The sequence below is a fragment of the Cyanistes caeruleus genome, chromosome 3 (assembly GCF_971803275.1).
Source record: "Cyanistes caeruleus chromosome 3, bCyaCae1.hap1.1, whole genome shotgun sequence".
Lineage (NCBI taxonomy): Eukaryota > Metazoa > Chordata > Aves > Passeriformes > Paridae > Cyanistes > Cyanistes caeruleus.
Genome location: NC_141703.1, coordinates 3,697,305 through 3,718,358, shown reverse-complemented (window position 1 = coordinate 3,718,358; position 21,054 = coordinate 3,697,305). Strand labels below are relative to the sequence as shown.

At 42.5% G+C, this 21,054-nt stretch overlaps 2 protein-coding genes and 1 long non-coding RNA gene across 21 annotated transcripts in view; 1 reads left to right on the top strand and 2 right to left on the bottom strand.

Annotated features, from left to right (window-relative positions):
- SH3BGR (SH3 domain binding glutamate rich protein) overlaps positions 1 to 18,620 on the bottom strand; it is a 27,279-nt gene extending 8,659 nt beyond the window's left edge. For 2 of the 4 annotated variants that reach the window (XM_023926607.2, XM_023926613.2), the window contains exons 1-3: positions 16,959 to 18,620; positions 11,070 to 11,255; positions 4,807 to 4,887 (exon numbers count right to left, since the gene is read on the bottom strand). In XM_023926607.2, coding sequence (XP_023782375.2) covers positions 4,807 to 4,887; positions 11,070 to 11,255; positions 16,959 to 17,003 — 312 coding nt within the window. In that variant the 5' untranslated portion in view covers positions 17,004 to 18,620. The remainder of the gene's footprint in view (positions 1 to 4,806; positions 4,888 to 11,069; positions 11,256 to 16,958) is intronic. The other 2 variants (XM_086883993.1, XM_086883994.1) reach the window with 1 other exon arrangement.
- On the bottom strand, positions 7,798 to 8,557 carry LOC147653884 (uncharacterized). Its single transcript, XR_015285368.1, has 2 exons — positions 8,417 to 8,557; positions 7,798 to 8,335 (listed from the first exon to the last, which is right to left on the bottom strand). It is a non-coding gene; the product is annotated as an uncharacterized LOC147653884 (long non-coding RNA).
- Positions 18,608 to 21,054, top strand: part of LCA5L (lebercilin LCA5 like) — a 14,531-nt gene continuing 12,084 nt past the window's right edge. For 3 of the 16 annotated variants that reach the window (XM_086883981.1, XM_086883978.1, XM_023926580.2), the window contains exons 1-2: positions 19,055 to 19,127; positions 20,577 to 20,627. The gene's annotated coding sequence lies outside the window, so the exon portion shown is untranslated. Of the gene's footprint in view, positions 19,603 to 19,653; positions 20,628 to 21,054 lie in introns of all 16 variants that reach the window. The other 13 variants (XM_086883980.1, XM_023926599.2, XM_023926600.2 and 10 more) reach the window with 9 other exon arrangements.

Sequence of the window (21,054 nt, the reverse complement as noted above, 5' to 3'; positions counted from 1 at the left end):
GACAGAAATGATAGGAAGGAGCTTAGGAATGTTTGGAAGCAGATATCAGAGCAGTTTGATGTTTTTGCTCAAATATGACTGCCTGTAAGGCTTGGTGCTCTTCTGGCAATTTTCTCCTGAATTGTGGAAAGTTGATTTTACATCTGAGTTACTTGCAGTGAGAAGAGAGTGGGCACAAAGGTCCCTAAGTTCTCCTTGCTCTGGAACTGAGGAGCAGGAGCTGATGAAGATTAAAGCTTTAAAAATTAAAACATTTCTACCTCACACTGGTTTCACACTCTGTCACACAGCTGCACAAGGGTTTCTGCCAGCACGTGGGGGATGCACGGGGATGGAGCAGAAGGAGCCAGAGGAAGGAGGAGGGAGAAAAGACAATTTCTTTTTCTGGCAGTATCGTCTCATTTCAAGTGCACATAAAACTGTGGGCTCACTGCACTCTGATGTTGGTGGCATTGTTATTAGAAACAGATCTACAGAGACATTTGGCTTGGTTTATTATTTACTTTTCTCCCAGAAGCCAAAAAATATTTGAAGATTAAAATACATAGTAACACAAACATACATTGAAATTCTCTTGTGCAACACTGTGTTAATGCATTATTTTCTTAAGGAAATGGCAACTTGTTACAGACATTTCTTTGCAGAAGTTCCTCTAATGAAAAGGACAGTTTTAATGAAAATTAAATTAATAGAATCACTGGCCATGATTTGGGTTGGAAGGGACCTTAAAGATCAGCTTGTTCCAAATTCCTTGCCATGGGCAGGGACACCCTACCCTGGATCTGGTTGCTCAGAGCCGCATCCAACCTGGTCTTGAAATTGGTTAAGTATTTCTTTTCAGCACAAATATTAACATTTCATTAAAATCCATGCACTCAGTATTTTTGGCTGGGACATAAAATGCATAAGGACCACAGAGAAAATCCTAATTAAAATGACCCTATTGAGTGAATCCATCTCAGATGGATCACATGCTTAGATCATAAAGCACAAAAAAAGAGAGTTGTAGCTGAAAGAAGTAAACTCTAGAAGCAGCATGTTATCTGCCAGAACACACACACACACAGAGCTCTTGTTAATTATATGGAGAACTCTGACATTCAAAATATCATTGCTACACTGGCTCTCCATAGAAACACAGAATTTAATTTTCAACGAATTCAAAATGAAGTACCATTTCTAAAGATTGGCTGACAGGTCATTTTCTCTTTAAATAAAAAGTACATAGCACAAATTTGTAATTCCAAGCAGATTTAGGAGAAGCCTTCTTCCACTAACTTAAGCTTGAGTATCTACAGATTTGGGGATATCAAGATTCTGGATATTAAGATCAAGAAGAGTGGGATTAAGGCTTCAAGTATGTACAGTATTTGAAAACAGACCCTCAACTCGCATAAATCACTGAGTTCACTGAGTCAGACTGAGCATAAAAATGGTGCCAACTTTAAAAAAATGTACCCAGCTTTTGAGGCAGCTGAGACTGACACACCTGACCCCAAACATACAAACTACACCTTTTATAGCTCAGATCTACACATGGATCCTATTGGGACATCACTACTCAGGCCATTAATCCAAGATTAAACAGGATTTCTCAGAAATCTGTCACAAATTTGAGTGATCTTTGGGTCAGGCATAAGGCACAGCTGCCTTTAAATCCCAGCCTGCCCTGAACCTGATGTAGACCAGGTATTCCTGCAGGTGAGGGGGTATTTGGTATTAATAGATTAAATTACTTATTAACACAAGCACAGTCTGCTGCTTCTCTCAGGCACAGAAAACTGTTCTGCTCAGCCCTGCTAAATGATGCTTTGGAAAACACAAAAACCATTTGTGGTGAGGAGACAACAGGAGAGACGGTGATGTGAGCTAACAAACCCTTGCTGAAGCACCACAAATTGGATTGGCTTCTTGTAAAGTCACTGGATTTTATGGGCACATTGCACCCTTCAAAGCAAATAGATCAAAGATCTAATATCATCTACATCAAATAGATGTACTTGTTATGATAAAATCACAGAATCAGAGAACCACAGAAATACTTGGGTTGAAAGGGACCATAAAGATCATCTTGTTCCATGGGCAGGGACACCTCCCACTGTCCCAGGTTGCTCAGAGCTCCATCCAACCTGGCCTTGGACACTTCCAGGGATGGGGCAGCCAAAACTTCTCTGGGAAAACTTTCCTAATGCATCACTCCCCACACAGGAAGGAATTCCTTTGTAATAGCTGATCTAACCCTACTTTCTGTCAGTTTGAAGCCATTCCCTGGCTCCTGGCCCTGCAGCCCTTGGCAATTGTCTCTCTGCAGCTTTCCTGGGGCTCCTTCAGGCCCTGCAAGGCCACCCTGAGCTCAGCCCAAAGCTTCTCCTGGCCAGGCTGAACAATGGCAGCTGGGCCAGCCTTTGCTGCCAGCAGAGCTGCTCCATCCCTCTGCTCATCCTGGAGCCTCCTCTGGGCTCTCTCCAGCAGCCCCAGCTGCTCCCTGGGCTGGGCTCAGGGCTGGATGAAGCTTTCTAACATACAGAATATACTGATACATAGAAACAGCAGAACAAGAAATGGATGTGTATTTTGCACTCAGCAACTAGAATGAATGGACAATAAATTTAACTACAAGTGTTTTGTTGGGAAGTTATAATTTGTTCAGGGAGCCCCAAAAGGTACATTTGCTTCCTCAGATGGAAGGAAATAAGCTCAAAACACTCCTGGTCAGGATTGTGCTGTAAAACAGGATCATGGCCATTAAAGAACTTCTCCAGTCTTGGTGCAGTATGAGACAAAAGATGGATGGAAAAATAAATAGAATGTTTTAAGACAAGGGTATCAAATGGGTATCAGCTTCATATTAATCTTTGTCATGTCTCAGCATAGTAAAAATCCTTAGAAAGTAAATTCTTACTGCCTTGTGCTGACTCCATTCCAGAAAAAAAATAAATACATAAACCAAATCCCACACTATTTCTTAAGAAGGGATTAATAGGAAAGCTTGTCATATGTGTCATCATCACCATTTCTTCCACACCTGACTTATCATTCCAGATTTATGCTGCTGGAAATCAGTGTCATGAGCCATGCATTGTGCATATCTAAGGTGGAGCTGACAGAGAGTGAGGGGGAAGAAGAAGCAGAGCAGCAGAGTTCTTTGCTTGACAAAGCACAGGCAGCCTCTCCTGCAGGGAAGATGCTGAAGAAACACCTCTGCAAGAAGTGTCTGTGTCTCTGGCAAACACGAATAGACTCTGAAAGGGAGGCTATCAAAATTCCACATTTAACAGGGACTTTACAAACGCTCTCACTTATTTGCACTCTCTGGACTGAAGCCACCACCAGGGCAGCAGTTAATCACTGTAAACAAGGCTTGCCTGCTAGCAATGGCACTGACAAACAAATCTGCCCAGCAGAATGTACCAAATATATTATTTTCAACATTGCCAAAGTTGTCATGAAGTAGAAACTGTAATAAACCTCTGCTGACAGCTAGGAAGAAACGAATTCTAAAAAATTATTACTTTGTTTCATAGATATGGAATCTACCAGGACCTTGCATGAAGAAGCAGATAATCCGTGGAGTGGGAAGGTGGAAAAATGCAATTTTCTTTATCTCACTGATTCTCCACATATCTTTTATAATGATTATAACATGAAATACCTGCAGTCCTTTAAGCCTTTCACGGCTTTGTGGATGTTAATTAAATGAATTCTCACAAGACCCTTGTGAGGTAAGGCAAGTAATTTTTATTTCCCTGGGTGGGAGATGGCCCAGCTAAAGCAGAAAGTTTAAATCACTCTCCTTATCATGCAGGGACTCAGTGTCAAAGACATTTATAACAACTGGGGCTCTCCCCTGGCTGTATTTTCAGCTGTGGCTCTCAAAGCACTTAGCAAAGGCTCCTTTTTTTTTTTTTTTCCCCTCTGCTTTTACAGAAGAGGATAAAGAGATATTTCCAATGGTGTTTCACTCAAAGGTGCTGCAGAGTTGGACCAAAGGCAGATCTCCTGCTCCAAGGCAGCTCCTCAGCCAGGTCACCACAATGCAGCAGAGTTCTCCAGTCACTCTGGCTCATCACTCTCTTGATTAATTTCTTTTGTTGGCTCACCCACGTTAAAGACATTTTATTACCACCTAACATGAGCACAGGATAGCAGAGCTGTAATGCTCACAGATAGGAAGCTTCTAATCAGAGCAAGATTCTAATAAAGAAAAAAACAAAACATTAGTTTCTGTAAAAACAACACAAGGTAAAAACAGGGGGGGAAAAATCCCAAATAAACTGTTTTTCTTTTGCCAGAAATATATTAGAACATTGTCAAAATGTGATGGAGAAGCACAGGCAGACTTGCCAAAGGGACTTGGTGAAGGGCTGGGTGAGCCTTTTTCTCCCCCAGGCAGAGGGAGAGAGTTCCCTGGTGCCAGTGAGGGATGGGATGGGTCTGATCCCAGCCCTGCTCAGTGGCCAGCAGCAGGAGACGGCTGCTTGTAACCAACACAACCTAGAAATTGTGGGAGGGAGTCTGCATGGTTTAAAAGCTGAGCATAATAAAACACTGCTGTGTGTCAACAACAACAACAAACCCATCAGCTGGAGCCATGGTAACAAGCCTGCACTGAAAGAAGGCAAGAAGGAAGTATTCTCTAGTATTTACTGAACCTGACACTTTTTTCCCCCCTAAGAACACTTTGCTGCTCCAACATCTAATATATTGCTTGTCACTGCACCTTATGTGACGTGCTGAGTCACTGCCTATGTTCATCTTTTATTAAAATCAAATAAATGATCCCCATGGAAGGACAGAAGTGCATACCTTTGTGCCTGGAGGAGGAGCAAGGCCCAGGAACGAATAAATAATATTTTCTTCCTTAGCAGAGAAAAAGGATTCAAAATCCTAAGAAAGGAACAAACAAACAACAGAGAATTGGCATAAAAAAATCAAACAAAAAGCACAGGAGGAAGAGACCAGCCCAGGCCAATCCTACATTGATGAGAATGACATGCATTTGTACAATTGTCTGCATTATCTGAGCCCCAGGAAGAAAACACAGATAAAGAGAGTTTCACACAGGGTGACAAAATGAATAAATGAGCAAATCTCTCCAGAGACTTACACTTTAATTATATCCCATTCATGGCAGAATCAGATAAAATTAAGTGTCTCATTTTAACGTGCCTCATCTGTACAGTCTGAGGCAAAACTATTCCCTTTAAATGTTGAAATAAAAGTTGCTCTGAGTGACGACACAAAATAGGCCCTCAAAACTCTGGAACTTCTTTATGGCAAATAAAAGGCAACATGATAGCTCAAGTGGAAAGGTAACAAGGAAACTTTATTTTAAAGAAAGGCAGTCTGGTTAGAAAATTATGTCATTTTCAGATAAACAGGAAAGTGCTGTGCTGGTCTCACTGATATCCATGCACCAACCAAACTGTCTTGTGCACTGGTGAAATGAATTATAAATCATTACATGAAATGCCTGTTTTCAGTGGAAATGGAACTGAGAATATGAGGGATGCCTCCCATCCTGACAGCTACAGCTTCCATGCTCTTTACTCCATTCACCTGTACAACACTCCTATCAATTCAGGAAGTTTTGCTATCACTATTTTTGTTACTGGGAAACCCACAGTTCACATCTTACACAGGTAAAAATCAACAAATATTTAATTTCCAGCAGAATCTCCAGTCAGAAGTGGCTGGCCCAGAATCAGCCAGCTCTGAGACAGGGGACTGCACATGTCCTGCTGAGTCCTACACTACCGCCTTGGTCATGGTATCATCCTTCCTCTAATCCCAAATAACTCCAAGAATAGAAGCCTGTAAATAATAAGGTGCTGAGTCATCCTTGAGACTTGTTTGTAAAGCCTGGTTAGGACCTGAGTTGTTTTATCAAACTGTTTTAGTATTTCCAGAGTATAAATTATGGGAAAGGCTGGAGTGGATGAGTTTGAAGTCACCTTAATGCCAACAAGAGTGGAATTGATGACATTTCAGTGCAGTTTGGAAGAGCTTTACAGACATGACAAATGACATTGCTCTGATTTATCTGAGGGACAGATTGGCTTTCACACAGTCTCATCCAGAGGGAACTGCTCCATCTGGGAGAAGCCCTGGAGCACATTTTGCTGCTGCTCCAGGCCACCCCTTTCTCAGACCATCTCTTTGCTGTTTTCCCATTGCTGTGGGATTCTCCTTCTCATCCAACCCAGGCAGTGTCTGCATCTGGCTCATGGATTTAGGAGTAGTGCAGCAAGCAAGAAAATGAGGATTTTCTGCAATTTGAAGGGCTGGGATTGGACATGGACACACAAACACGGGAAACTTGTGCCCTCCTGCAGACCACATACTCATAAAGCATCCTGAGGAAACCATGGCATGACATGGCAAGAGCTGGGGATCGAAGAGAAGACAACAAAAGGGAAAGGCCATGAAGTGGACTTGATATTTTATATGTCATTATGAGGAAAAGTGGCCCACAGCAAGTGTACTAAAATTCTCCAGAAACACAAGCCTTGTAGACAAGCAGACTTGAGAACATGAGTGACATGAATGACCAGACAACTCCTTATCAGAAGTGGGCAAAATCTATGATATCAGGGGCTCCTTGGCAACAGGGAGTGTGCAATGACATCCCACAGTAAATGGAAAGTCACTTATTTCCTCACACTGAGGAGGAAGCTATCATGAATTAAATAAGAGATAAAGGAATACCTACAGTGATCAGGGAATAGTTTTTCTATGGTTTATTTGCACCCATGCTTTAGTAATGGTGACTTGTTCACATCTCCATTTGCTGAATGACTAAAGATAACTGTTCCCAAGGCAGGCAGTAAGAGAAATAAGCAGGAACAATTTATTTCAGGTAAGCAATTATATTTTATCTGTATGAAAAGACATAGATAGTCTAAGTTGTGCTATTTGTCAACTGAATATCAGTAAAATAATTTTCCCCCCAGTGCTTGGTACAGCACCAGGTGAGAGCACACAGGGCATGGAAACACCATCCTTGGAGTCTTTTGGAATTCAGATAGCCAAAGCCTCAGGCAATATAAGCTGACTTAAAGCTACCCTGCTCTGAGTAGCAGGCTAGACTACAAACCTCCAGAGGTCCCTATATTTCCATAAATTTGAGTTTAGCAGTTACACAAATGATAGAATCATAAAATGGCCTGAGTTGGAAGGAGCCTATAAAGTTCATCTCATTCCAGTCTGGGCAGGGCCACCTCCCACTGTCCCAGGAGCTCCCAATGTCCAGCCTGGCCTTGGGCACTGCCAGGGATCCAGGGGCAGCCCCAGCTGCTCTGGCAATTCCATCCCAGCCCCTGCCCACCCTGCCAGGGAACAATTCCTGCCCCAGATGCCAAGATCCAGCCCTGCCCTCTGCCCCTGGCAGCCATTCCCTGGCTCCTGGCCCTGCAGCCCTTGGCAATTGTCTCTCTCCAGCTTTCCTGGGGCTCCTTCAGGCCCTGCAAGGCCACCCTGAGCTCAGCCCAAAGCTTCTCCTGGCCAGGCTGAACAATGGCAGCTGGGCCAGCCTTTGCTGCCAGCAGAGCTGCTCCATCCCTCTGCTCATCCTGGAGCCTCCTCTGGGCTCTCTCCAGCAGCTCCAGATGCTCCCTGGGCTGGTCCCAGGGCTGGGGCAGCTCTGCAGGTGGGGTCTCACCTGAGCAGGGCACAGGGACACAATCCCCTCCTCACCTCTGCCCACCCTGCTCTGGATGCAGCTCAGGACACAATTGTCTTTCTGGGCTGCAAATGCACATTCCAACATCAAATGAAAGTCTTAATAATTCAGAGATGTTTTTTGAAGTACGTACAAGAGTATTTTATTCTACGGAGTTCAGTTTACAGAAGAAAGCAGAGATTTCAGTTTACAAAGGAAAACAAGTTTACCTTTCATTTCTTTCCTAGGTTTTTGTTAAGCAAAGACAGGAGCAACAGAGTGCTCAATATATTTAGCAATGACACAGATGCAGACGTCTGTCTAGACATGAGCAAAGAAGCAGCTTAAGAAAAAGATCAAATAAGGACATAATTTCCAGCACTGATGGATTAGAATGGATACTTGAAATTGGTGCTAGAACCAAGCATACAAAAGAAATCAATTTCTAATATATTTCTTCAAGTGGCAATACCAAAGATCTGAGAGAAAAATAAGATCTGAGCTATTTTATCAGACGGTTTTAAGATTCTCTGACCTCGTGGTAATGATGCTCCCAGGCAGTGTATCTTTATAAAAATCCATCTATAAGAAACCTCCCCTTTACAGCTGAAGCTGTGGAGTGGAGCAGCTCTTCATGGTCACCCAGAAAATGAAGATGTCTCTCCTATGTCTGTCCTGAAAAGCAGATGTGCAGAGGGACTGACTTTGTTTTCTTATTATGTCATTCTATTCTAGCACAAACAGAAGACTCCTCACCTGTCCCCAGAACCCCTTTTCCTTTTCACCACTCCAAAAATTTCACTGAATTGCAGAAGAGGACATTGGACAAGGTGCAAAAGGAACATTCCTCCAAGGCAGGAATCATTGCATCACTTTGATCCACTGGTTCAGATCCACCTTTAATGAGATAATGAGGGAATCTCCTGAAAACTATGTATTTTCTGATGTCTGACCTGAACTTTCTTTGCTGCATTTTCTTCTCACACAGCTCGTCCCACCTCCAGTGGGCACGTAACAGAACATATTTTCCAAAATCCTAGATAATTCAGGTGGGAAGAAACCTCATGAGACCACTTAGACCAACCTTCAGCTCAAAGCAGGGCCAATACTGAACTCAGACCAATAATTTGCTTTTTGCTGCAGCCCTTAAAATAGTTGAAGGTTGCATTGCCTCTCTCCAAATCCCTCTTTCTCAGGTAAGGAAGGAAATATTTTATCTTGACTTTTTATTTCCCAAGGCCAGATCTCCCAGGCCATCATGATGTGTACACATATGCACACATGTGAATGGGAACCAGACATTGGTAAGAACAACTGATAAGAGCATTGATAAGGAGGGAAATGTGGAAAAAGAGTGATCCCAAAAAGAAGAATGGGCAAAAAAATGAAATGTAACAGATTTGATGTAAAAAAAAAAAAAATGCTAGCTGTGAACAAAGAAAATATAAATTAGCAGGAAGGAGAAAGGGAAAATATCTTACAAAAAAAAAAAAGTGTGAAAAGCTTGACTTGTTTAGCCCAACAAAATGAAGATTAATAGAGGATACAATTCCCATTTACAAATATATTGGATTGGGGCTGTTCAAGCTAAAGGGTGGTTTGGGCATAGCAGGAAATGGGTATGAACTGTCTGCATTTAGCCAGGCTACAAATTCAAAGGTTTTTAGGTGCCACAAGAGTGAGGCCCTTAAAAACTGATGAGAGCAATATATTTTAAAAGGACTTTCATGAATTCAAGATACTGTGTTGGAGTCACACAGACCTTTGCAATCCTCAGGGATATTTTTAATAAAATGGCTGAGCCCCAAGGAGTGGGACACAGGGGAAGATGTGTCAGATAAACATTAACCAGCCTAAAACACTTCTGGATTTGGGGGCATTGGCTCTGCTGGCCCTGCACAGGCTGTGCACAGAAGCAGAATGCAAATCCCTGGGGTTTTATTGTAGAATATGCCACCTGGGAGGATTTTGCAGCAGTCTGGCAGCCCCATGCCGTGTTCTCAGCCCACATCACACTCTCTGTGCAGCTCCCTTGAGGCACCTTCCCCTGGGGAGAAGGGTAAGGCTCATGCACTGATATGGATCTCATCACCTTATTTATTTGGAAATAATGATGCTATAAATTAGTCTTTGTTGTGCACCCACTGGGATCATTAGCTCTGAGCTTTGAGAGCTGGGTACATTAAAATTCTGGAGACTTTTAGACTAATTGTAAATTTGATTTCATTTTTAAATCAGTAGCTGCAACTCCTTTCCCTATGGAAGTGTTTTTGCAAAGGACTATTTCTTCCCTTGAATTTATTTCAAGACATAGATTATTTGGCTTCCTGAAATAGCTTCAGACATGGAGTAAAAACTGTATTTATCATTTACTATCAAGACTGACCAGTTGCAAAACTTCATAAGGCAATTACTCTTTAATTCCTTATATAACTTCTCCAGGGAACATCAGAAATATTTATTGCAGCACTGGTTGCCACAAAACCCAGAGTAAGATATATCAAATTATACTTTTCATTGGTGCAGACTGGATACTGAAATGCACATGAACTCCAACACACCAACTTCTTTTTTAGGAATTCTATGAGAAAATGAGCAAATAGCTGCACTCCAATATTCATATTATCAACTTTTGCTCTGAGAGCATTGAAGTAAATTCTGAAAAATCAGTGGCATGAAAATCCCAACAGAACCTTGCAGGAGTTCCCACTGGATTTGTGCAATAACTCCAAACCAGGCCCACTGTGTGCCCTGCATTCCAGAGCACTTTGCAGATTCACTCCAGCCATCAGATCTCAGCGCTTTCCAGACTGGGCATTTCCACCCAGACTATGAGAAAATAAAAGGTCTCAGATTATCTCTTTTGATTCACAGCCCTCATATTCATGCTGGCACATTATTATCCTTCTCTGCTTTGAACAAACTGTCTCAAGAGAAAGAACCTGTTACAAGCACATATGAAAATATAAAAGCATCTGATGAGCGCTACAGCTGCTGTTATGAAAAGTTGGATATTTATTGAATAAGCAATATAACACCAATAATTCAAACCACATTCTAGAACTATTCCAGTAAACAAACATTCCTATTTATTTGTACAATATAATGGAAAAAGAAGATTCCTATTCCCAGCCTCTGGTACCTCAGATATCTATTTGATGTCCCTGAAGCCCAGATAAGTCCAAACAAACAAAATATCAACACTCTCCATCAAAATTAACTGAAATATCGAGAAGTTTCTCCAGCCAGTTTTCCCTCCATGCATAAATAAATAATCTTCTATTTTTTTGCTTTTCTGTGTTTAAAAAATGTTTCCTGAGAACTGCTCTTTCACAGTGAATCTCAAATTGTTTTAAGGAATTTTTTTGATTCTTCTTATTAATGGAAAAGAGCCCAAACAGTTTCTTACCCCACAGTACCGCTCCTCGTTGAAGATCTGTGGAGGGAGGGGAATTCCATTCTGAGGCTTTTTTTCACCTGGGACATTCTCTCTCATCCATTTCCTATTGTCCTCATCTCCTGCTATGTCCATTTGCTGAAAGTCGATCTTGTTGGCCTCTAAAAAGCCCACAACTTCTTGCTGTTTCTTTTTTATCTGGGTAGGAAAGAGGGAAAATAACATTCCTTCTTTAAAAAGAAAATGGTTTTCTAAAAACAATTGCTATTAAAAGAACTCAGGCAAGTTTGTCAAGTTTACAGAATCTTTTAAGTTGGAAAAGACCCACTGAGGCTTGATGATCTTGATGATCAAAAGGTCATCAAGTCCAACCTTTGGCCAATCCCCACCTTGTCCCCAGCCCAGAGTGCTGAGTGCCATGTCCAGTTGTTCCTTGGACACCTCCAGGGATGGGGACTCCAAACCTCCCTGGCAGCCTATTCCAATTCTTTTTCTATGAAGAAATTCTTCCTGAAAGTTGGAAGTTCCTGAAGTGGGATTCACTTCTCCAGTAGCCCTCAAACCTTTTGAAGCTGAGATTCAACACTTTCTGTCAGCACCCAGAGTGCTGCCACTACATCCCTCCTACCACACACCCACCCCCCAGCTTCTTTCTTTCCTCCCTGGATGCAGTGACAACTCCAGCTAAGAAATGAGGCTCAGCAGGAAGCCTCCTACTGTGTTCCCAGATCTGGGAATGTGATGTACACATACTTAAGGTGATCCTGCTTGAAGTCAGTAAAGGTCTGAAAATGTACATATTTCCCTCAGCCTCCTCCTCCTTCCCACCGATCACATGTGACATTTGGCTTTCTGGGAGCCCCGTTTCTCTCTAGTCTTTAATGTTAGGCATAAATAAATTTCACACAGTCAGAATTACATAATAGTTGGGATTTGAAGGGCTCCTCCAGTCCAACCCCCCTGCCAAGGCAGGGTCACCCAGAGTAGGTGACACAGGAAAGTGTCCAGGTGGGTTTGGAATGTTTCCAGAGCAGGAGACTCCACACCTTCCCTGGGAAGCTGTCCCAGTGCTCTGCCACCCTCAGTGTAAAGGAGTTCTTCCTCATGTGGAGCTGGAACCTCCTGTGTTGTAGTTTATGCCCATTGCTCCTTGAGATATAATATATAAATATGAGCTAAGGCTCACGAAACTCCAGCACAGCTGAACTCCTGTGCTTAAATACGTCCCCCATTACAGAATGACATTCCTGTTGGACCACAAAGAACAGGGTACATACAAATAAAACCTGTTACACTCAACTTCTATGACACCTAAAATTCACCCATGGCCCTTATTCCCTCTGATACCGGTTCTGTGCAGGCATTGAGCTTATAACCCATCTCTTTACTCTGAAAATGTAACATTCATATATTTCCCTACTAAAGGAATGCTACTCCTAAGCAGCATTTAAAGAACTTGCCAACACACATAGCTAGAATGAGGCATCAAGGTAATTTTTGTATCTTGTGATTTGAAACCATGTCTTCCATATGTCAGACAGCTGAACACCTGAAATTAAAGTGACACCAAGCTAGTGTAAATCAGAGGGACAGGTAATGAGATGAGAAGTAAGTCAGTGATTACGTATTTCCATAATCTAATAAAACAGAAGAGCTGAAGTAGATTGATAGCCTATTATCCTGGAAGGATGAATTCTCATGTGTAAGGATAAAATTTCTTTTCCTTGTACAAACAAAGAAGCATCTATCTACACATATGCTTGCTTATAAAAAATAACAAACATAAAATACTTAATAAAATAAATAAATAAATAAAATGAAATTTTTATGGTGACAAAAATAGAGGTTTGCAGTGACCTAAATAAAGCACATCACTTTGAATGAAAACACTAATCCAAAGTGGTTAAAAGCCGTGCAGTTGACAGAGTTCAAAGCTGCTTACTTCTATTCTTATTTTCTCTTTTTAAACAGAAATAATCTCATTACTGGCTATTTAGCTGCAGAGTTATTTGCAGAACACATTCAGGCAGCAGAAAGGATTGCTCAAGGGACATCTGACTGGAGAAAGTGGCAGGATAATGTTTGTACAAATGGTTAATAAAATCTGCATGAGCCAACAGCAGGAGTAACATCACATGCTCTGAGAGCCAGGGCACTCAAGTGCTGTCAGCTGCAATTCCAGGGTCAGCCTGTCCCTTTGGACACAGGCACTGCAGGAGATAGGGCTCCTGGAATAACTGCTGCTCCAGACAGACCGTGCCTCTGAGGAGATAATGCAAATGTGCTCCTCTGCGTATGAAAACTGGAACTTTTAAACCTGGCTTAATAATTTCTCTTCAGCTTGGGGTTCGTAATGCACAGGGGGCTCAGGCAGCACCAGATCTGAAAGCAAAGCGTTGTGTGAAAAAGTTAATGCTGAGGTGAAGCAGTGAAGTTTCATGGAGTTATGCTGCTTAAGGAAAAGACAAGGAGTTTATGACAATGACAATGAGATAAACAGAGAAGAAGATGTGCTGTCTTTGGGCTCACCATTACTGGGGTTTAGGCAGAGCAAAACACTTGGGACCCAACCAAGGGTGAAACCACAAAGCAAACCTTTGCTGTGGGTGGCACTAAGTGGGCAACCAAAAGAATCTCTCCAGGAAGCAGCACCCAGAGAGGAAAATTTAGGATGTAACAACACAGGACACGCAATGGCTCTCCCAGAATGGATGACTGCAGGAGCTTGTTTGTGCCCTCCCTTGTGTCTGATGGCACAGGAATAATTCAAATTACTTGGGAATAGATTACTTGGAAAGTGGTGATGAGCAGGATATTATTTCAGCTATGCCAGTTTTTCTTGCAGCAAAGCTTGATGCACCATCCCTAGCTACTAGTCTCCTAAAACAAGAAAAAAAAATGTTTTAAATAGATGTTATCTAGCTAGAGTGTAAGAAGTGCCAGAGAGGTTGTGGACTTTGCATCCCTGGAAGTGTTCAAGGCCAGGTTGGATGACAGAATCACAGAATGGTTTGGGTTGGAAGGGACCTTTAAGATCATCTCATTCCAACCCCCTGCATGGACCGGGACACCTTCCACTGTCCCATGCTACTCCAAGCCCTATCCAAACTTTCACTTCCAGAGATGGGGCAGCCACAGATTCCCTGGGAAACCTGGGTGCCAGGGCCTTATCACCCTCACAAAGAAGAATTTCATTTTAATATCTAATCTAACCCTTTACTCCTTCATATTAAGGCTGTTCCCTGGCTCCTGGCCCTGCAGCCCTTGGCAATTGTCTCTCTCCAGCTTTCCTGGGGCTCCTTCAGGCCCTGCAAGGCCACCCTGAGCTCAGCCCAAAGCTTCTCCTGGCCAGGCTGAACAATGGCAGCTGGGCCAGCCTTTGCTGCCAGCAGAGCTGCTCCATCCCTCTGCTCATCCTGGAGCCTCCTCTGGGCTCTCTCCAGCAGCTCCAGCTGCTCCCTGGGCTGAGGCAGCTCTGCAGGTGGAGTCTCACCTGAACAGGGCACAGGGATCCCCTCCCTTGCCTTGTTGATTATGCTGCTTTTGATTTTGATTTGATGGGGGGAAAATTCATAAAATGTCACCAAAACCACAGGAAATAAAAGGATTTTATAGGTATCTTAACCATGAGCAGCAGGAAGCAAGACTGTAAGACTTGCTCTGTGTAAGACATGAATCCTCTTTGTCCCACAATTTAGAATCTTGTGGGATATTATCAAATCCTAAACACCAACAACATTATTTTATTTTTTTATTGCCTGCTCCAAGCCAAGCATTTAGTGCTTTTTAGTGCTATAAATAAATGTCTCCACTTCTGCTTGCCTTAATGAATAGTTCAGTATCAGCTAAGTCTAGAGCAGAAAGATAATAATGCTGGAGATATTTAAAATAAACTTTTGAAACACCAAAGGGAAAAACACAGATTGCAGATTTGCTCCAGAGTCACAGTGAATTATAACATTCCAGCATCTGATCCAGAGCACCAGAATGTCACTGAGTTCATTGCATTCACTTGCACAAAGTATTTATTAACATGAAAACCACTTGCAGTGAATAGGTTGACCATGTACTGTATAAAATGAGAGGTTTTCATTCTTTGCCAGCGATCCTCTGCTGATTTACACCAGAGGTTGGGCCCATCTTATATTGAAATTCAAAATCAACACCATGCATTTGATGGGATCAGCCACCAAATTTGAAGTGATCACCAGTGCTAATAGGACAACTTAAACTTCCAATATAAACTGTTTAGGGATTAAATTAATTCTTCTCAGGAAAAGCTGTACATGCTTGATACAAAATTTCTATTGAATAGGATTTTAGTGATATATTGAGGTTTGTGCTAACTCCTTGTGTGTGAATTTTATTTTATATATACCAGAACTCACTAAAGGTCTATTGAAAGAATGATCTTCCATCCATGTTCATGGGAAAATGTGGGAAACTGCTCCAGGTGTACTTGGCACTGCAATCCAGAATCAGTAATCTGAACACAAACTGAGATTGCTACAGATATGCACACACCCAGCACACCAGAAAGGAGCAAATACAGAGGAATACTGCCGTGTGAAGTTTCCATAATTTTCTTTTGGAGTCTCCAGATCAGAACAGGCCAAACAGGAGCAAGAAGAATGCCCATGCACAGAACATGACAATTTATAAAGCTACTTGAGCAGTGAATACTTTATTATAAATTACAAACTACCAAACCTGAAGTTCCAAAGTTCTTCCTTTTTTCCCCCCTTGTATCTGAAGTTTATTATTAAAAACAAACAAACAAAACAAAACCCCCCCAAACAAACAAAATATCAATAGTAATTTTAGAACATAAGGCTTAGGAACAGGCTGGTGAGAGAACTGAAAACTTCCTCAGCAGTATTCCACTTGGAACTTTAGTGAAGGACCCCCAGTTCATTTCCTACAGATGATGGTCCCATAAATAGGGGGTATTTTTTGGAGCTTTTCCATTCTGGAATCTTCTTGAAGAAATGGAGCTGATGTCAGGGAGATAGAGATGTAGTTACAGCTCCGTGCAAGCACCAGCCAGTTTGTTTAGCCGGGTCACTGGGAGGGAGGGAGGGAGAGAGTGCCAAAGGAAAACTGAAATCTGAGCTCATCTGGGAACTGGATATAAAAGGAAACAGTCCTTTCCCGGTTCCCACCTCCCACGGACTTCCAACCTCCCTACTATTCACATGCCCTTCCCTTCAGCTGATACTCTCTGCTGACAGCTACAGCAGTAGATCTCAATGCTAAAAATCATCAGTATAGCATTTCAACAGGCACACACCCAAAAAAACCAACAAAAAAATTTAAACTAACAAAAAGAAAAAAAATCCAACAAAACAAAAACAAAAAACCACCAACCCCAAACCAAAAAGAAAACACTAAGCAAACAAAAAACCCAGTAAAAGGAAGGGGCTTGGGAATGAAGTTTTCCTGCCTAACTTTATCCAGCTCCAGGCTATTTCTGAGACAGAGTTCCCCCTTTACAGGAGCAGTGTCCCAAAGTCTCTTTTAAAAACACTTTATTTTCCCCTGTAAACAGTCTAGTGTTGCTTTTGCACAAGTACAATACTCACTGTTTCCTTCCTCAGTGTATATATATTGCAAATACTTTCCCAAACAGCAGTAAATCTATGAAATGACAGATAATTTAGATGCAAATGTTGTAACTGTGGCAAAAGCTCACAGGCAAGCCAGCCTGCACTGACAGAAATTCACTACATCTTGAACAACTTCCAAGAATAAGGTGGTCAGAGCAGAATAAAACTAAGGTTTATTCCTGCTAAGAATTCCAGAGGTTTTTTTGTCCCGTGCAAGTTCCTTCCTGGCATCTCCTAGGCTAATTCCCCAGCCTGATCCCAGCGGAGAGAGGAGGATGTTAAAGGAGTCACCTACCGCTGTAGACCCCGAAGATGTGGCGACGAAGACTTTGATCACCATGCTGGCAGTGGTGGAAGTGAATCAGCAGAGCAGCCCTGCTATCCACAAGTCACCACGGTCCCCGGAGGAATCCAAATGTTCCACAGCTCCCGGGCTAAACCGGCTCCTAAATGGATTCCTCCTCCCCCTGTAATCCGGCAGCTTTGCCCTCTCTCCCTCTCTCTGGGGTCCCGGGTTTTCCCACTCCATTGGCTCTTGGGTATTTTGGGACGAGGATTGGTCAGTAAGAGGAGCCAGAGCAAGGGGTTTGCACCTGCCCCTGGCCTTATTGCATTAGATTGACAGGGTGGCAGCCCGAAAAAGGCAAGGGAGAGTAGTGCACCAATGAGACAGGGCTGGGGAAATGTCTGGGAGAGGGGGAAGGGACAACTGAGAAGGGAGAAGGGACGGGGAGCTGGCAATTTCGTGTTGGGGGCAATCCCAAAGCTGTCGGCTTGCATGGGCACAGTCACAGCTGCGTCCCGCAGGAAAGAGCTTTCCCACACCGCTACAAGGCACTGGAGCTGGAAATCTGAGGTTACAAAAGGGGAAAGCAAGGGGAGAATAGATGCATCAGTAATCACAGCAGAGAACATATCAAAATAAGCCTTGGTTACGAACACTCTTAGCTTTAAAGGATCCAGATCATCATCTACACTGCAGGGCTCAGGGACTTTCCTGACATAAATGTGTGCCAGGACATTGCCTGATTCTGATTTGCCTGACTGTACCCAGAACCTGTTGTTGCATTTCCTCCTCTTTTTCACATCACCAGTGAAAATTTCCAGGGTGCAAGGTGTAAGAAGAGGTCCAGAATACTCTGCAAAAAATATTCCCATTTTCCTGTGTTATCCAGGATGCTTTTTTTTCCCATCTGGTTGTCACCTTCTACCCCAGAGATTGCCACAATTCAGTGCCTGCCTGCACATACTTGCTAAAGGAGGTCTCTGGGCATGAGAGGTATTTGAAGAATGTTAAATGGTCACAGATTATTTTCAAATTTTAAGGGCCAAGTCTGTTTCTGCTGTGAGCAACATGAGCTCAGAAAAGCTGACCCTGTGCCAGAGGTGAAACTGGACTAGGTTTTAGAAAAACATATTTCACATACTAAGATTGAATATAGTAATGTCTGATCCTGAAAACGCTTGAGAGTATAAAACTTTATTTCCAGAATTTATTAAATAGGACTAAATACACTGTTACATAGTAATAGAGTTAAAATGGTGTTGAAAGGATGTTTTTTGTCTGTATTAACCAGTATGCAAAGCTGGAAATGGAGTACTCCATGTATGGAACTGGGATCCTGAAAAACTGCACTGAAAAGTAAAAATAACAGTATGGGTATTTTATTGTGGCTCACCATCTGTCATTTCTTTTTTACTTTTGAGAGGTAACAGCAACAAGCCTACTAGAAGTAGGCATCTTCAAAGTATTTTCCTGAGAAAGAACAACAACCATGAAAAAAAACCTGAGAAAACATTAATTATTGTCTGAAGTTATTACACAGGTTTGTTTCTCAGGAGGTTTTATATGTGACTGTAGCCTGGGAAATGACTGGCCATTTGGAATAGAATGTTTCCAAATTATTTGGTTTTTTGTGCCCTGAAGAAGTACAACCAAAGGATGAAATGGTCCTGGGCTTCACAGCATACTGATCAGCGTAGTGATGATTCTAATAATTTATCAGAGAATCACAGAATAAGCTGAGCTGGAAGGGACCTACAGGGATCTTCGAGTCCAACTCGTGGTCCTGCACAGCATTATCCACAAGAGCCACACCATGTCCTTAAAGCAGTAAATATTTGCACCACCAAATGTTCGTGGTCAGATTCTGGGACAGAATTGCCAATGAACTCTCGCTCCTGCTTGGTTTCATACCCAAAACACTCACTAAGCTACACATGGAATTGCCATTCCCGAGGGCTTTGGGTCCTGACTCCCATTGTGTGCAGCCTCCAAGGAAAACATGACTTCATTCTGAAGGGATTTTTCACCTTTTTCAGTTTAAGAATGTTGAGATTAACCCTGAGTTTGGAGCCCTGCTGGGTCCGGCCTGTGCTCTCTGAGGGCACGTCCAGGCCGTGAGGCGCCTCCACAGCCAGGGCACAGCGGGACCCACATCACCAAATTCCCATTAAAAACCTGGTGTGGTACTGAAATATGAGGGTGGAAATACACACACAGGCTCCTCTGCTGGGTCTGGGGTGAGGGAAGAGGGAGGGAAGAGGGAGGAAAAGGGTGAGACCCCGCTCCCAGAGTGCTGCCACCATTTCCACAGCCACAGGGATGGAGGCCGGTGATGGTGGCCGGTGAGGCCGTGAGGGGACAGCACAACTGTGGAGTGGAATTGGGGAGAGATTCCCAGAGAGGACACAGGACAAGGTGGGATCCTTCATCTGTGGATTCCAGAGGGACAGGGAGAACAGAGAGGGGTTAGGAGAGGACACGGGGCTGGGTGTGGGGTTGTGTGTCCAGGTGGGACAGAGTTGCCAGGACATGGGGCTGGGTGTGGGATTGTGTGTCCAGCAGTGACACTGATTTCTAGACTTTATTTAAGTGACAGTGACTGACTTTATTTATATGGCAGGACACGGGGATGGGTGTGGGATTGTGTGTCCAGGTGGGACAGAGTTGCCAGGACATGGGGCTGGGTGTGGGATTGTGTGTCCAGCAGTGACACTGATTTCCAGACTTTATTTATGTGTCAGGACATGGAGCTGGGTTTTGGATTGTGTGTCCAGCAGGGACACTGATTTCCAGACTTTATTTAAGTGACAGTACATGGGGTTGGGTCTTGGATTGTGTGTCCAGGTGGACACTGATGGGGTGCCAGGACATTTTCATCTTCGACACAGGCATTTGGCTCTAATTATTTGATTCCTGTACCTTTTCAACATAAATTCTCCTGTTGTTTGTCCATTCCAGCCCCCTTTTTTTTTAATTATACCGCAGTATCTTTCATTTCATATCTCTGTTTCTTCTGCTTCGCCTTTGCTTTTCCTGCCTTCTCCTTTTCTATTTTATTTACTTCTCCACACCTGCTCTGGATGAGCAGATTCAGGCCACACTTCTCATCAAAACAAATTAAAGCAGAAGTTTTAAGTTTAATTTTAGGTAATTTGCTTTAAAGACAATTTGCCTAGAAAGTGTTGGCAGTGCCAGATCAAATTTTAACACAAATACAGATCTGTGAGCCAACCTGGGCTTTGCCTAATGCTCAAAATATGATTTCTCATCTCTTGTGGGTTATTGCACTGCCTCAGATTTAGCAGGACTGTGGCATTTCTCAGTATTCCACAAGGAAAAATTGTTCATGCAAAGGAATTAAGAGTAATGAAACTGTTTTGGTTCAGCCTAATATGTTCTGTGCAATCCTGAATTACATTTTTTAATTTTCTTTGGGAGCTATGTAATTCCCCTCTCCCCTTTAAGAAATTTAATTTAAAATGAAATGCCAGCACAAAGCAAAAAAGCCAACAAAGGAGTTAGAAGGTTCTAAGAAAATAGTTTCATATTTTGTTAGTGAAGGGAACGTGTTAAAACCCATGTGAAATAAAACTTCATTTTAACTCTCCTCAAATTTCCTTTCCACAGTTGCCATGCTCCTTTTAGACCCACAAAATATACAACTTATCCTTCTATTGTGTAAGAATTTTTGTTTATAAATGAATTTTAAGGGAGCAAAGATGAATTTCTCGGTGGTTTTGTTGTTGCTATGAGGTGAATGTGACATTGCCACTCTCAAAAGCCTCTCTTAGCAAATATTTTCCTGCTTTTCTATTTTTTTCCTCTTTTATGCAGAAAACAGAAGTCGAACTTTGGGTCCCAACATTTAACCTCTTTTGTGTTTTAATCTCACTTTGGGGTATGTTTAGACCCTAAATCCTTTCCACAATTGTGGCTCAAGGCAAAACTTGCCTCTCCTCACCTGAAATAGATTGGAACACAATAATAAGAAAATGGAATGGGTATCAAGCCATATCCCAAGAAATAATTTTTACCAGAACAACAATGTTTAAATAATTCTGCCAGGCAAATAAACTGATCTGTTCTTGCACTTCCCAGTCACCTT